General features: G+C 45.5%; 1 protein-coding gene across 2 annotated transcripts; it reads left to right on the top strand.

Annotated features, from left to right (window-relative positions):
- Positions 1 to 4,111: 4,111 nt before the first annotated feature.
- cdipt (CDP-diacylglycerol--inositol 3-phosphatidyltransferase (phosphatidylinositol synthase)) lies at positions 4,112 to 14,377 on the top strand. 2 transcript variants are annotated; one of them, XM_014192360.2, is made up of 6 exons: positions 4,112 to 4,345; positions 6,986 to 7,120; positions 9,861 to 10,014; positions 11,443 to 11,524; positions 11,855 to 11,936; positions 12,251 to 14,377. In XM_014192360.2, the coding sequence occupies exons 1-6, from the start codon at positions 4,303 to 4,305 to the stop codon at positions 12,394 to 12,396; spliced, it is 642 nt and encodes a 213-aa protein (XP_014047835.1). In that variant the 5' UTR covers positions 4,112 to 4,302; the 3' UTR covers positions 12,397 to 14,377. The 2 variants fall into 2 exon arrangements, with proteins under 2 accessions (XP_014047835.1, XP_045570872.1); XM_045714916.1 differs by having other exon boundaries at positions 11,829 to 11,936.
- Positions 14,378 to 15,698: the final 1,321 nt, after the last annotated feature.

Below are 15,698 nucleotides of genomic sequence, written 5' to 3'. Positions count from 1 at the left end.
GGGTCTGGTCAAAAAAGTTCCCTGCGGCACCAGAATCCACTAACGCTGTAGACACAGTACATGAGGGACAGCCAACTAGTGTGATGGACACCAAAAAGAGTTTAGCAGAAAGTAATGAAGATGGAATACTCACTCCTGCCCCAGGAGGAGGAAGATCACGTGACCGTCCCTCTGCTCTTGTGGATCCCGGATTGGGAAGTGCCGGACACCGCTGAAGCTGGTGCCCTCCTTGACCACAATACAGACAGAACCCCAGCTGTCTCCGTCTGTGTCGCGGGGAGGCGTGTGACCTCTGGCTCTTCTCCAGATTGTTCACTGAGGGAGGTAGAGAAGGGATGATAGTACCGATGCTCCCGAAATAGGTTATCCAGACAGATGGCCGTCGCAACCTCTCCAAGGAGAGGTTGTCGTCTCGACAGGCCAGTTCCGTCTGGACCTCCTCGCGCAGACCTCTTCTGAATAGCGTGCGTAGCGCTGGCTCATTCCATCCACTGGATGCTGCTACTGTCCGGAAGGTGAGTGCGTACTCGGCAACCGTCTGGTCTCCCTGCCGTAATTGAAGTAAGCACTCACCCCCCTCTCTGCCCTCTGGGGGATGATCGAAGATGCACTTGAACAGAGCCATGAAACCCTTGTATGAATCTAGCTCCTCCTCTCCTCTCTTCCAGACAGCCCAGGCCCATTCCAACGCCTGCCCAGTCAGCAGAGAAATAACCGTGGCAACCTTGGACCTCTCATGGTGGGGGGCTCCCATTTAGTGTGTAAAGTAGAGAGAGCACTGAAGTAGGAAGCCACAGAATTTCAATGGGGTACTATCGTATATATCCGGGAGGGACAAATGAACATGGCTGACCTGAACGGGTTGCTGAATGGGCTGTTGTGCTGTGGGTCGACTGGTTGTAGAGTATTATCCGCTAGTTGACGACAACGCCTCCCGGGCATGTTCGAGACGTTGCACACTGTGAAGAGCCTCCTCCATAGCCATCCTCAGTTGTGCCAGCTGGTCAGAGTGTTGACGTAGAAGATATCCCTGCTCGTCGACCGTCTGGGAGATATTCTGTTTCCTGCTGCTTCCATTGTTGGAGTCAATATTATGTAACGTATACGCTGGGAGTCGGAAAGCAAGTGCAGGTGGTGAGTTTAATAATAAACGGAACATCAAACAATATAACAAACACAAGTAGCGTATAGACATGAAACACATAAACAATACTGACTGGGGAAGGAACCTAAGGGAGTGCCAGATATAGGGGAGGTAATAAGTGAGTCAATGGCGTCCAGGTGTGTCCGATGATGACGTGCAGGGCCACGTAATGATTGATCCCAGAACCAGTGGTTAGTAGAGCAGCGACATCGAACCATGGAGGGGAGGAGCGGGAGTAGACGTGACACATGGCTCACATCAACAGCATCATCCCGGATACCCTAGACCAACTCCAATTCGCATACCACCCCAACAGATCCACAGATGATGCCATTTCAATCGCACTCCACACTGCCATTTCCCGCTTGAACAAAAGGAACACCTATGTGAGAATGCTGTTCATTGACTACAGCTCAGCGTTCAACACCATAGTGCCCACAAAGCTCATGACAAAGCTAAGGACCCTTGGACTAAACACACCTCCCTCTGCAACTGGATCCTGGACTTCCTGACGGGCCAACCCGAGGTGGTAAGGCTAGGCAACAACACGTCTGCCACGCTGATCCTCAACACTGGGGCCCCTCAGGGGTGCGTGCTTAGTCCCCTCCTGTACTCCCTGTTCACCCATCACTGCGTGGCCAAACACGACTCTAACACCATCATTAAGTTTGCTGACAACACAACAGTGGTAGGTCTGATTACCACCTATAGGGACTAGGTCAGAGACCTGGCAGTGTGGTGCCAGGACAACAACCTCTCCCTCAATGTGATCAAGACAAAGGAGCTGATCGTGGACCACACGAAAAGGCGGGCCGGACAGGCCCCCATTAACATCGACGGGGCTGTAGTGGAGCGGGTTGAGAGTTTCACGTTCCTTGGTGTCCACATCACCAATGAACTATCACGGTCCAAACACACCAAGACAGTCGTGGAGAGGGAACGAAAACACCTTTCACCCTTCAGGAGACTGAAAAGATTTGGCATGGGTACCTAAATCCTCAAAAAGTTATACAGATGCACCATCGAGAGCATCCTGACCGGTTGCATCACCACCTGTTATGGCAACTGCTCGGGCATCTGACCATAAGGCGCTACAGAGGGTAGTGCATACGGCCCAGTATATCACTGGGGCCAAGCTTCCTGCCATCCACAACCTATATCCTAGGCGGTGTCAGAGGAAAGCCCAAAAAATTGTCAAAGACTCCAGTCACCCAAGTCATAGACTGTTCTCTCTGCTACCGCATGGCAAGTGGTACTGGAGCGCCAAGTCTAGGACCAAAAAGCTCCTTAATAGCTTCTACCCCCAAGCCATAAGACTGCTGAACAATTAATCAAATGGGCACCTAGACTATTTTACACTGACAGCCCCCCGCTGACAGGCCCCTGTTTTTACACTGCTCATTCTCGCTGTTTATCTATGCATAGTCACTTTACCTCGACTAACCTGTACCCCGACACGGTACACCCTGTATGTAGCCTCGTTATTGTTATTTTATTGTGTTACTTTTTTTTAAACTTTAGTTTAAATAAGAATTTGTTCTTAACTGACTTTACCCTTTAATTCAAGGGTGCAGGCACCTAGCACTATTGTTTGATTAGAGGTGTTTCTGTAGCACATGAGATGGAGTTTGCAAAATAATTGGCCACTGGATTGGCGCAAATAATCATAATATCACTACTGTGTAGCTAGATGACATTTAATAGAAAGGTGTTTTTTTCTTTCCATCTACCATAAGACTGTTAGGCCTATCATTATCATCGCAATATTTTTCCTGTTCCTTAATTGTTTGAAAGCTGGACGTTTTACTTCATATTATAAGGTGTCTTACCTTGCTTCAAAGTAGCCTATAGCCAAAATCCCACCATAGAAACGTGGAGGCAATTATTTTTTATAAAGGCTTATTCATATGCGTTCTCCTGTTCTATTTGTTTTCTTTCAACATTCTTTCATTATCTAGCAGCCAAAGGCATTATCCTAATCATGTTACCAACCCATGAAGGTTGTTGCATCTTTAAATCCTCCCTCTGTCTAACGGATATTTCCATCTCTGTCCATGATACCGCTTGCATGTGCGGTGCGCATTTTAGAACGTTTTCCCGCAAATTGCATTTTGGAACATTCACGGGTAGGTCTACTGCCGTGTGTACATTGCTGCGCCTAAAATGTGAAGAAATTCTAGTTGATCAATTTTTAAGCTAAACATTCCGATCAGTTCCATCAACCCTATTAATTGATACGCCATATACACCCACTACACTACTTTGATACGTACCAGTGGGGATTAAGAAGTAAGTATACGCAATGCCCACTGAAAAATAGTGGGTATACAGCGTATACCCTCCACTACACTGGGAGTGTGTTTGGTGACAATAAAACCTATTTTCCCTGACATCCTTTGGCTCTGTTCTTGCCGGACGTCTTTGTGGTCCTTCACACGTCCCTGAGTCAGTGCATAGTGTTTAGTAGAGGTCATCCAGATCCGTTCAGTTTTTACAACTAGTACAGTAATGATTTCCGGCACAATTGTACAGGCCACTGACAGATCAAATCATATTCTGGGCCAAGATTGTACGGTCACACTTTGTAGAGATTTACAAGAATCCTTTAAGGCCCTGAAATAGCCAAGAGTAATAATTGGCTTACTGATTTCGACTGAGAACATGGCCATTGCCAGCTGTTATTTGCAGTGCAAAGTGAGTTTGCAGTCATTTACCGTATGTACATGGATCATTCATACAGTAACAGCAAGTAGGACACTCATGCATGCATACGATGTGCATGTGCCCTCATAAGCCAAAAATAGCTTGATTTCTTGTCCCCTGTCCTTGATGATTGAGGCTACTGGTTACCTCAAATGGTACTCTATTCCCTATTTAATACACTACTTTTGACCAAGACCTATAGGGCTCTGATCAAATATAGGGCACTATATAGGGGAATAGGGTGTCATTTGGGATGACGTTTTACAATTAAAGGGGCGGTGCCTAGTCGTGCTTCTCACCGGAAGTCTGACGTCGCACAGTATTATGTCAAAAATAAAAATCTACATTCGAGGAAGTCAGAAGGGTACTGTAGCTAAAGCTAGAAGAGTGGAATAAGACAAATATTGTCGTTTGTCGAAAATAAGCTCTATCGAAAACCCCTGAAGACCACTGCAATGGCCGAGGAAAACATCTTCCTTTTCGTTCCGAATTTGATCGGTGAGTTTCTATTTACATGGATGGTTCCAATCCAATGAAAACTGGCTAAAATGTTTTGCTAGATTACGTTAGTAAATTAGCAGTTAGCTACAGTAGGTGTAATATATATATGTATTACAGTTGATCTGGAAGTATTACGTATATTTGGGCGCTAAAATAAGGTCAATTGTACGGACCAGCGTGATGTACAGAAGTGAGTTAGTTTACGTTAATCAGCCCAGTCAATCGTATCATAATGTTATCTGTCTGTTTGATTTGAGCCGGTTTTGCCATCATGCATTGGCTATTACAGTGCATTCGGAAACTATTCAAACCCTTGACCTTTTCCACATTTTGTTACGTTACTGCCTTGCTCTAAAATTTGATTAAATTGTTTGTTTGCTCCCTCGTCAATCTACACGCACTACCCCATAATGACGAAGCAAAAACAGTTTAGACATTTTTGCTAATTTATTAAAATACTGTAATATCACATTTACATAAGTATTCAGACCCTTTACTCGGTACTTTGTTGAAGCACCTTTTGCAGAGATTACAGCCTCGAGTCTTCTTGGGTATTCTTCTGTATTTGGGGGGTTTCTCCCATTCTTCTCTGCAGATCCTCTAAAGTTGTGTCAGGTTGGATGGGGAGCGTCGCTGCACAGCTATTTTCAGGTCTCTACAGAGATGTCCATGAACAATAGGGTTCATGTCCGGGCTCTGGCTGGGCCATTCAAAGGACATTCAGAGACTTGTTCCGAAGCCACTCTTGTGTTGTCTTGGCTGTGTGCTTAGGGTCGTTGTTCTGTTGGAAGGTGAACCTTCGCCCCATGAGGTCCTGAGCGCTCTGGAGCAGGTATTCATCAAGGATCTGCAATTGCTAAATTGTAATTACTTCGCCACTATTGGCCTATTTATTGCCTTACCTCCTTACTTCATTTGCACACACTGTATACAGATTTTTCTTTTGAGTTATTGACTGTACGTTTGTTTATCCCATGTGTAACTCTGTGTTTTTGTTGCACTGCTTTGCTTTATCTTGGCCAGGTCGCAGTTGTAAATCAGAACTTGTTTTCAACTGGCCTACCTGGTTAAATAAAGGTAAAATAAAAAATGTAAAAATCTCTCTGGACTTTGCTCTGTTAATCTTTCCCTCAATCCTGACTAGTCTCCCAGTCTCTGTTGCAGAAAAACATCCCCACATTATGATGCTGCCACCACCAGGTTTCCTTCAAATGTGATGCTTGGCGTTCAGGCCAAAGAGTTCAATCTTGGTTTCATCAGACCAGATAATCTTGTTTCTCATGGTCTGAGAGTCCTTTAGGAAAACTTCAATCGGGCTGTCATGTGCCTTTTAGTGAGGAGTGGCTTCTGTCTGGCCTGATTTGGTGGAGTGGTGCAGAGATGGTTGTCTTTCTGGAAGGTTCTCCCTTCTCCACAGAGGAACTCTGAAGCTCTGTCAGTGACTATCAGGTTCTTGGTCACCTCCCTGACCAAGGCCCTTCTCCCCCGTTTACTCAGTTTGGCCGGGCGGCCAGCACTAGGAAGAGTCTTGGTGGTTCCTAACTTCTTCCATTTAAGAATGATGGAGACCTTTAATGCAGCAGACATTTTTTTTGGTACCCTTCCCCAGATCTGTGCCTCGACACAATCCTGTCTCGGAGCTCTACGGACAATTCCTTTGACCTCATGACTTGATTTTTGCTCTGACATGCATTGTGAGCTGTGGGACCTTATATAGACAGGTGTGTGTGCCTTTCCAAATCATGTCAATTTAAATTACCACAGGTGGACTCCAATCAAGTTGTAGAAACAGCTCAAGGATGATCAATGGAAACAGTATGCACCTGAGCTCAATTTTGAGTCTCATATCAAAAGGTCTGAATACTTATGTAAATAAGGTATTTCTGTCTTTTATTTGTAATAAATTTGCTAAAATTTCTAAACTTGTTTTTGATTTGTCATTTTGGGGTATTGTGTGTAGATTGATGTGGAATTTTAGAATAAGGCTGTAACGTAACAAAATATGGAAAAATCAAGGGGTCTGAATACTTTCCGAATGCACTGTATATTCACAATACAAGTAGCTATAGAGAGATGGCTAGTAGTGTGAAGGAGCCAGTGCCAGCAACCTGTATCACCATCTAGCTATGTATTGGAAGGATTGTATTGGGTGCCAGACCTGGGTTAAATACTATTTGAATTCATTTCAAGTACTTTATCTGGGCTTGATTGAGCTTGACTGGAAAAATGGAACCAACAGTTGGAAAAGTAGACACTTCACCCGTCTGGCATGCCAGACAGACAAAGGCAAAAAGTATTTTAAAGAGTTCAGATATTCTATTTAAAGTCTATAATTTAAACCCAAATCGGATTGGGGCCTCTACATATCCGTCCTGTTAGGGCTTCTGGTGTGTGGCTTCTTAGGTACTATCTTAGGATGGGAATGTTCTCTGTCGAAATTCTTTAAGATTATGTAGCTCACTAGAATGCATGGAGATTTTCTCTCAGAGAGGGCAAAGGTCTCTGTCTCAGAATGTGTTGTGTCATTGGGCTTTCCAAATCCTGTATTTATCACCACCACCTCCCTTCACCCACCCTCGACCCTCCTTTCCTCCTCTCTCGTCCTCCCCTCTCCTCTGATCTTATCCTCTCTGTTAGGCTATGCCCGCATCGTGCTGGCTCTGCTTGCCTTCTACCTGATGCCATGCTGTCCAGTACCAGCTGTGTTCTTCTACCTGCTCAGTGCCCTCCTGGATGCCTTTGATGGGCACGCCGCCCGCGCCCTCAACCAAGGTACCACTATTACAACTATTCATGTCGTTTTTACCCTGCGATAGATTCAACCCATGATAGATTTATTCAGGCTCTCCGGTCTCAGAGGTGGAGCGATTGAGCGTTTTGCTGATATCAAAAAGACTTGAACAATGTTCTTATAAGGCTGCTGTCCACTAAAGGTAAATCAGGATTAGGCTACCAGATGAAGCGATTAGGACGGGATGCGCTTCATGTTATCCAAATTATCTGTTTGAATAAAAAAAAACATAATATACAGCAAGTGGAAATGGGTCATCACAGGGAAGATGGATTGTGTGTGCGCGTGTCCAGCCTATTTGTGTGCACGAGCCTCTAATCCCTACCTAGGTCCATATAAAAACAAATCACCATGACACGAGACAATGCAACACTTTTTTTTGCAATAAACTTAGTATTAGGTGGGTACAATGACAGTTCCACGTTGGGTTGTAAAAGCGTCCATGTTGTTCTGGATGTCGGCGAAGTACCTCTTTGCCCTCGTCGTTGTTTGTTGAGAAAATTGGCAACAACATCTTGTACTTGACAGTACTTCAGATCACGGCTTTGAAAATCAACAGATTTACTACTCCGCTCATTCTGCTCTACGTATTGAACCCAGCAGTAAGTACCAATCATAGTCGATTCAACATCCATATGGAGTTTAGATTCCAGGTACTCCCGTCAGCTTCTGTGGATCCTGTAGGTAGATGTCTTCTTCGGCCCTGGCTCTGACCGTCTTCTGGCCCTTCTCCAGTCAAGCCTGCTCGATCGGCATCTGGGAGTGGAAGGCAGCTCCGTTGACCCGGGTGCTTCATGGAGCGGGAGGACGCCTGGTCGTCTTTTAGCGTGGCGTTCCTTAGGCGCGGTCAGGTTAAAGCTGAGCTGACCCGCCACACACTTGGTGTCCTCGTGGAGGAGCGGCTCGGTCTCCAGATCCATCTGCACGAGCTTCAGATACTCATCCATCCAGTTACGCACCGCCGAGGACTTCACCCCGGCAAACACCGGACGCAGCATGTCCCCCATGTCCCAACGGTACCTCCTTGTTGGCTATGAGGATCACCTCTTAACACCGTGGAGATGACCAGGGCTACCCCCCCCCTCCTCCAGAGCTTAGCCTCTCCACATAGACGGGTTAGCCACACGCTCCCGTGCTCCATCATACCGGAGGAGTGGTCCTGGAGGGCGACAGTGTAGTTCAGCCCAGAGTAGTGGGTGCTGTTGACGCTCACGTCCGGTAGATCCTTGTCACTTGGGGCCCTCTTGTACGGTTTGGACCACGTCTCGCCCGGAGTATGACAGTTCCTGCCCCATTCCCACAGCTGTTCCAATTCTAAATCTGTGTCTGGCTTTCAGGCAATCCTGGAGAATAACAGCTAGAATGTTTTTCTCTCCTTTGTCGTTTGTCTTCTATTATAAAAGTAGTGCCACGGTTATGAACCGGAGCTCATTAGCTGCACAAATGTAAGAATCGGACGTTGAAAGTCCTTGTCTGATGCTGATGTATCTGTGTTGTGTATTGGCTTAAATACTTGCTGTTTGCATCTGTAAGGTTTCATAATGTTGGTAATGAATAAGTCCAAATGAAAAAGGAAAAGCTGCACACTTTATTCACCAACATTTCCACAGCTAAGCTGTCTTAATCAGGGCTTCATGTCAAACACGGCAGGTAACAAGCAGGTTTCCATTGGACACTTGCAGGTGTTTTGTAATCACGGCTATGGCGGCAGGTGATAGGCCTGTCTTTGATCCAAATATCAACAATATATAAAAGGGGAAAAAAAGGCATGAATGGATATCAAACGATCATGCGAGTGGTTTAAACGTGCATGAAACAGGAGTATGAATGGGAGAAGCGAAGGTATGTCAGAATAGACAGAGCGGAAATGTGAAAGTGCACAGTCTGTCTAATTATGTATCTTAGTGACCAGTGGGAACCTCCAGTGGTCTGCAGCCGACAGACATAAGGTTGGGCGGTATCTAGATTTTCATACAGTCATATCGTTTCTGTACCATACCGAGGTACACGGTATTACCGGAAGTGCACATAAGGGGCAGTATTGAAAACATTTATAATAAAAAAATAATTACACACAAAACCATTTAGGCAACAGGGACCTTGATTCAGGAGTGGATTGAATGTCTCTGCTGTAACCAATATGATTGGTCTTGACATTTAGCCACTTAGCTAGAAAGTAAGCAAACCAAATGCATAGCTGGAGCCCTGAGCTAGATATAATTTAATTGACACATCTTAGATTTCTTATAGTTATACTTAACTTACAGTTATAAGCAGTGGTGTAGCACGCACCCCTGCAGCCCCCCCCCCAAAAAAAAATCTAATGAAGTGTAATTTAAAAAAAATTCGGTATTGAAAATCAGTCTGTATTTTGAAATTCCAGTGTACAGTATTAAAGGCATATCACCCAAGCCTAGACAGACATATTGAATACTGTATCGTGATGAATTTAGGAGTCTATTGATTGGGAGTGAAGAGATTGTGTTCTCGCTGTCATTGGTAAAACACACAGCATGGCATCACATTTTCCATACACTGACTCGTACAATTTGCAAATGTCTAAGCTATCTGGAGCTTTGCCAGCCAGTGGTTAAAGTACCTGCACAGCATTCTCTAATTCCTTTTCACATAATTTGCGAAAAATACATTTGGGTAATCATTTAGTATAAATAAATGTGCTATACAAAAATAACCTCTCCCTATCTCTCCCCTGTCCTGTAGGCACTAAGTTTGGTGCGATGCTGGACATGTTAACAGACCGCTGTGCCACCATGTGTCTCCTGGTCAACCTAGCTCTGCTTTACCCCTCCTACACCTTCCTCTTCCAGATCAGCATGAGCCTGGACATCGCCAGCCACTGGCTGCACCTGCACAGGTACGTAACAAAAGAGCCTCGGAGAACCATGAACTGTACATTGCGTACGATTTACACAAATAATGGATTCAGTGAATGTTTTGCGTCCATTAAGTGTTTTTTTTGGGGGGGTTTTGTCGCCAATTTCTTTGAGTTGTATTGGGGCTCCTCACCCCGTCCACAGCCAAGTGTGTATAGTTTGTTGATCCATCAGATTTATCTGGGTCAGTGTGGCTTACAGATGTTGGGTTCATCTCAATAATCCTCTCCTTCAACTGATTTGAAAGGAATGGACACGTGACAGCAGATTCCCAGTAGTAGGCACCCACAATATTGCTTTAGCGTGTTTTTTTTTCCCAATGTGGATGGAGGAAAGGCTGTTTTTAGACTACTGAGATGCACCCAGGGGCATCACATGCATATGTAATGGTGATGAAAATGGTGGTGTAATGTCCTTGTACTGAATTAAAGGTTAAACCTCTCTCTCATTCTTGCTCTCTCGCTCATCTCTCTCTCTCTCATTATGTATCTCTCTCATTCGGGCTCTCTTGCTCTCACGCTCCCTCTTTCTCGCTCCCCCGCTCTCTCCCGCGCTCGCTCGCTCTCTCTGTCTCGCGCGCTCTCTGTCTGTCTGTCTGTCTGTCTGTCTGTCTCGCGCGCTCTCTCTCTGTCTGTCTCGCGCGCTCTCTCTCTCTGTCTGTCTCGCGCGCTCTCTCTCTCTGTCTGTCTCGCGCGCTCTCTCTCTGTCTGTCTCGCGCGCTCTCTCTCTGTCTGTCTCGCGCGCTCTCTCTCTGTCTGTCTCGCGCGCTCTCTCTCTGTCTGTCTCGCGCGCTCTCTCTCTGTCTGTCTCGCGCGCTCTCTCTCTGTCTGTCTCGCGCTCTCTCTCTGTCTGTCTCGCGCTCTCTCTCTGTCTGTCTCGCGCGTCTCTCTGTCTGTCTCGCGCTCTCTCTCTGTCTGTCTCGCGCGCTCTCTCTGTCTCGCGCGCTCTCTGTCTCGCGCTCTCTCTCTGCTCTGTCTCGCGCTCTCTCTGTCTCGCGCTCTCTCTCTCTCTGTCTGCGCGCTCTCTCTGTCTCGCGCTCTCTCTGTCTCGCGTCTCTCTCTGTCTCGCGCTCTCTCTGTCTCGCGCTCTCTCTGTCTCCGCGCTCTCTCTGTCTCGCGCTCTCTCTCTCTCTGTCTCGCGCTCTCTCTCTCTCTGTCTCGCGCTCTCTCTCTCTCTCTCTCTCGCGCTCTCTCTCTCTCTGTCTCGCGCGCTCTCTCTCTCTCTGTCTCGCGCGCTCTCTCTCTCTGTCTCGCGCGCTCTCTCTGTCTCGCGCGCTCTCTCTCTCTCTCTCTCTCTCTCTCTGTCTCGCGCGCTCTCTTTCTCTCTCTGTCTCTCTCGCTCTCTCTGTCTCTCTCGCTCTCTCTGTCTCGCTCTCACTCTGTCTGTCTCTCTCGCTCTCTCTGTCTCAGCTCAATGATGAAGGGATCCACCAGCCACAAGGCCATTGATCTGTCTGGAAACCCCATTCTTCGCCTCTACTACACTTCCCGGGTAAGAAATACAGTCATACACACACACACACCAACATGGTCATACACACACCACCCAAAAAAATGTCCTTTCACATTTACATTTTAGTCATTTAGGAGACGCTCTTATCCAGAGCGACTTACATGAGCAATTAGGATTAAGTGTCTTGCTCAAGGGCACAGCAACAGATTTTTCACCTAATCAGTTCGGGGATTCGAACCAGTTACTGGCCCAACGCTTTTAACTGTTAGCATGTGCCCATGCACACACAATTCTTACATTCACTCTCACTCTAACTCACTCACACACACTCGCGTGCCAACAGGCTGATCTAACTGCTGTCTTCCATAGCCGGTGCTATTTGTCATGTGTATGGGGAACGAGCTCTTCTTCTGCCTGCTCTACGTCTCCTACTACATTGAGGAACCCCATGGTAAGTCTCTTCACTCTACTCTCTTTTTCCCCCCCCCACCTTCTTTTCTTAGTTTCTCCCTCTCTTTTCATATCCCCATTCTCTTTTCTCTAACTTTGCATATCTTCCATTCTCCGTTCTCTCCCTCTCTTCAAATCTCTCTCAATCTCCCTCTGTAATATCCCTCCCTTCTTGCCTCTGTCTAAAGACGTTGGCTCATATTCCCTCACAGAAGCATAGTAATCCTATGCTAAATAGCTGGTTTGTACAGCAGGTCCTATGCATTAGCAAGGGGCACTGTGGAAACAACGGACTTCTTCTTTTCTCTTCTCCAGTGTGGCTGCAGTGGCTGCTTCATGTCTGCGCCGTGGTGTGTGTGCTGAAGTCTGCCATCAGCGTTCTGCACCTGATCACCGCCTCCAGGAACATGGCTGCCATCGACGTGTACGACCGTGAGAGGGAGAGGAGCAAGGCCGAGTGAGAGAAGGAGAGGGAGGGGGGGGCTCTTAATCCCTTGGTATGTGTGTAGATCTGAGAGGATGGGTGTAACAATTTGGTAAACCAATCCACCTTGTCCTCTGATAGGCTAGGTCAGGCTTTTTTTTTTCTCCTACATTTTACACCGACCCAATCCTCTAGGATCTACTTGAATGCCTAGGGGCTAGAGGTCGAGTTAGGATAAGGCAAAGAAGAGGGGGAGAGAGAGAGAGGGAGGGTATAGGAGGCTGTAGATGGGTGCTTCTCAATAGTCTAAAGTGGCTTCCTTTCCTCATGTCCTTTCCTTCCATCTGCACTGATCTGAAAACAAGAGATTGGTGAAAATAGTATGGTGGATGCCTACTAGTCAACACTGCTTACCCATCCAGTTAATTCACATCAGACGAGAAAAAGGATTGGAGATGAGGAGAGGAAGCCACTAGACTATTGAGATGCACCCTGTGTCCCAAAAGTCTCAAATAACCCACTTTTCTTAGTCGCCGCTTGAGCACTGATAGGAAAGGACGTGAAATCATTGGGGGAAAATAACGTTAGTGATATCGAAGGGAAGGAGACAAGAAAATTAAGCAAGGAAATTAGGATATTTGAGAGGATTGGGACACACAGAAAGCAGAGTCAGTTGCTGTGTTTGTAGAATAGAGTTGAAGGTGTGAGAACAAATATTATTGTGTGATGTAGCAAAGATGGAGGTGAAGCTTAGTCAGGGGACCTTTTTTAAAAACCAAACTGATGATGGCTATTTATTTTAGTTAGAAGATTGAAACAACTTAAACCTTCTGTTATTAAGCCTACTTGTATAGTCTTATAAGCCTGACATAATAACTGGTGTCAAAACTTGAAAAAGTAAACAGTAATGCTATATTTTTGTATGCTAGCAAATCATTGCGGGCTTTAATATTGTCTAGCTAACTAGCCAACATGAATCACTTTTCACCAGACCTTATTTAGTAGACTTCATAACCAAGGGTTTGAGCGATACGTGTTATCTTGAAATACTCTTAAGTGGTAATGTCCATGTCACTATTATTGCTGTTCCTATTCATATTTCAATTCCTATGGTTGTTTTTATTATTATCTGTCGCCGTCATCAGTAATGATTTGAAGTTGCACAACTTTCACTTGGGACATGTCGCCCCCCCACCACATTCTGAAATGTCATTTTTGTCGCCCCCAGTTTTATCATTGGAATGTGATTATAAAACGAGGCAATGATGTGCTTTAGGACCATGCGGACGCCTCCGAGCGGTCGGGTAGGCTGTTTGGAGTGTTTATCCGACTGGATAAGAAAATATATATATAATAATAATTGTCCCCCCCACTTCTAAAACCAAAGTTGCGCCCCTGGGTAGTGGTGACTGTAGAGGTGGTGTTGGACTTTTACGTTGCAGTGATGAGTGGATGGGGAAGACGCACACACTTAGATATATGCGCACACTTTTTTTTTTTTTGCAGACACATATACACACACACAAACACGCTTGCCACACACATACTCACACGCTTGCAGACATGCATTCATCTATATTGGGCACATTCCTGAGCTCAAGTGAAGACCACCTGAGTATTATGTTTTGAGTGTTCTTATAACTATTATTCGACAAGCTTTTCTATCATCACTATGTGACCGTGTGTATTGATATACTGTGGCTGATCTGTTTTATTGTCAACCATTAGAAACTATGTTTGGAGTGTGGCGACGTTGCTATCAGCCAGATGGCATCAAAGATCTCTAGTTCGTTTGAGTTTCAACAAGACTTTTGGGAGAATGTGCTGTGAGAGGGAGGAGCAAAAAACCCAAGCCATGTAAGATCTATGATAATATCTGAAAATACATTGTGGGTGTCAGTGTAAGAAAGGTGTTGTAAGTTTTATTTCCATGCAGTGCCTCCGGCTTGCAGATATTGTGGAGAATGTCTTTGTCAATGGCAATAGATGAAAAGGTAATAAAGATGTCTTTGAACCTACCAGTTTGCTCTCCTATGCCAGTATCTTCCGTTATTATGCGCATGGCTTCTTGTACAGTGTCCTTTTTCAAAGGACCAATCCCAGTCTCTAGTTCCGCCCCAGAGACCGTAAAGTGCTGGAAAGGCAGAGGAAACGGCGAGGGCGAGCTAAAAGGCAGTGGGGCCGGACTCGAACCCATGCCGACTCTGGCACAAATGCGTGCCAAGGTGAGCGGCTGCAACCGCTGGACCACACAGGTCCCACCTTGTACGGTGGCCGTTGAGTTTCTAGGTAGTGTTGTCAGAGTAGAGGTCCAGAGTCGTTATTGTGCAAGCCTGCGCCATGGGTAATAGGAAGGACTTGTAGAGATCCTATTAAATTCTAATAATTCCTTATTTTTTTCAGAATCAACCAATAGGAATTTCTAAGCAAAAAACATGCAGACTTTTACTCTGAGTTCTGATGCTGCTTTCATGACAACTCGCGGCATTAGCAATGTCGTCGTTGTCCTCCACGATGAAATCTGGGAGGGGACTGTTTATCTGTCTCCGTGCGTACATACTTATGTCACATGCGATATCTGACCCCACTGGCCTGATTTTGACGAAACTTTGGCGAATGAGGCGGCACGCCATTTAGATCCGGCATTTACAAAATTGGCCAGATGGTGGCGCTATAACAAGCATTTTAAAAATGCAAACTATGAAAGGTCACGCCCTTTTGATCTAAAGTCATGACATTTGGTACATTGAGTTCCTTGTGAGGGACCTTTTTCCTCAGGGATCCATAATGTCCGTCAAGATGGATTTTCCGCCATTTTGGATTTTGTGAAAAACTCTTAAACGCTACTCTGGCACCAAATGACCAATCTGCACTAAACTTGATGTGTGGCATCTAAGGTCTCTCTATATTTTCCAGACTATTGACCAATAAACATGGATGTGGTATGCCACATAAATATAAGCTTATAAATCAGTCAAGGATACTTGTTTTGTAACAAAGTTTGGTAGACATGCTGCGAACACTGTCGAGACTCCACATATGTAAGAACATTCATATTGTCCACAAGGTGGCGAAATAACAGGCACATGTTTATCTGTTTGACTCGGAGTGATGAAATTTTGAAGAAATTCTCAGGTATATAAGTCTAGCTAACTCACGCAATATCTCAGATACCACTGTCCCAATTTTGAAAAAACTTGGGTGAATGGATGTGTCTTACCATAGAGATCTGCCATTTACTAAATTAAGCCCCAAGGGGCCTATCATAATCAACTGTACGTATATTAGTCACATGGAAGAGGGGCCTCTAATGGTGCCTCTTCCGGTCAAAAACAATAC

The sequence above is a fragment of the Salmo salar genome, chromosome ssa03 (genome assembly GCF_905237065.1).
Source record: "Salmo salar chromosome ssa03, Ssal_v3.1, whole genome shotgun sequence".
NCBI classification, from domain to species: domain Eukaryota; kingdom Metazoa; phylum Chordata; class Actinopteri; order Salmoniformes; family Salmonidae; genus Salmo; species Salmo salar.
The sequence above is the reverse complement of the archived record's forward strand: the minus strand, read 5'-3'. Positions and strand labels throughout refer to the sequence as shown.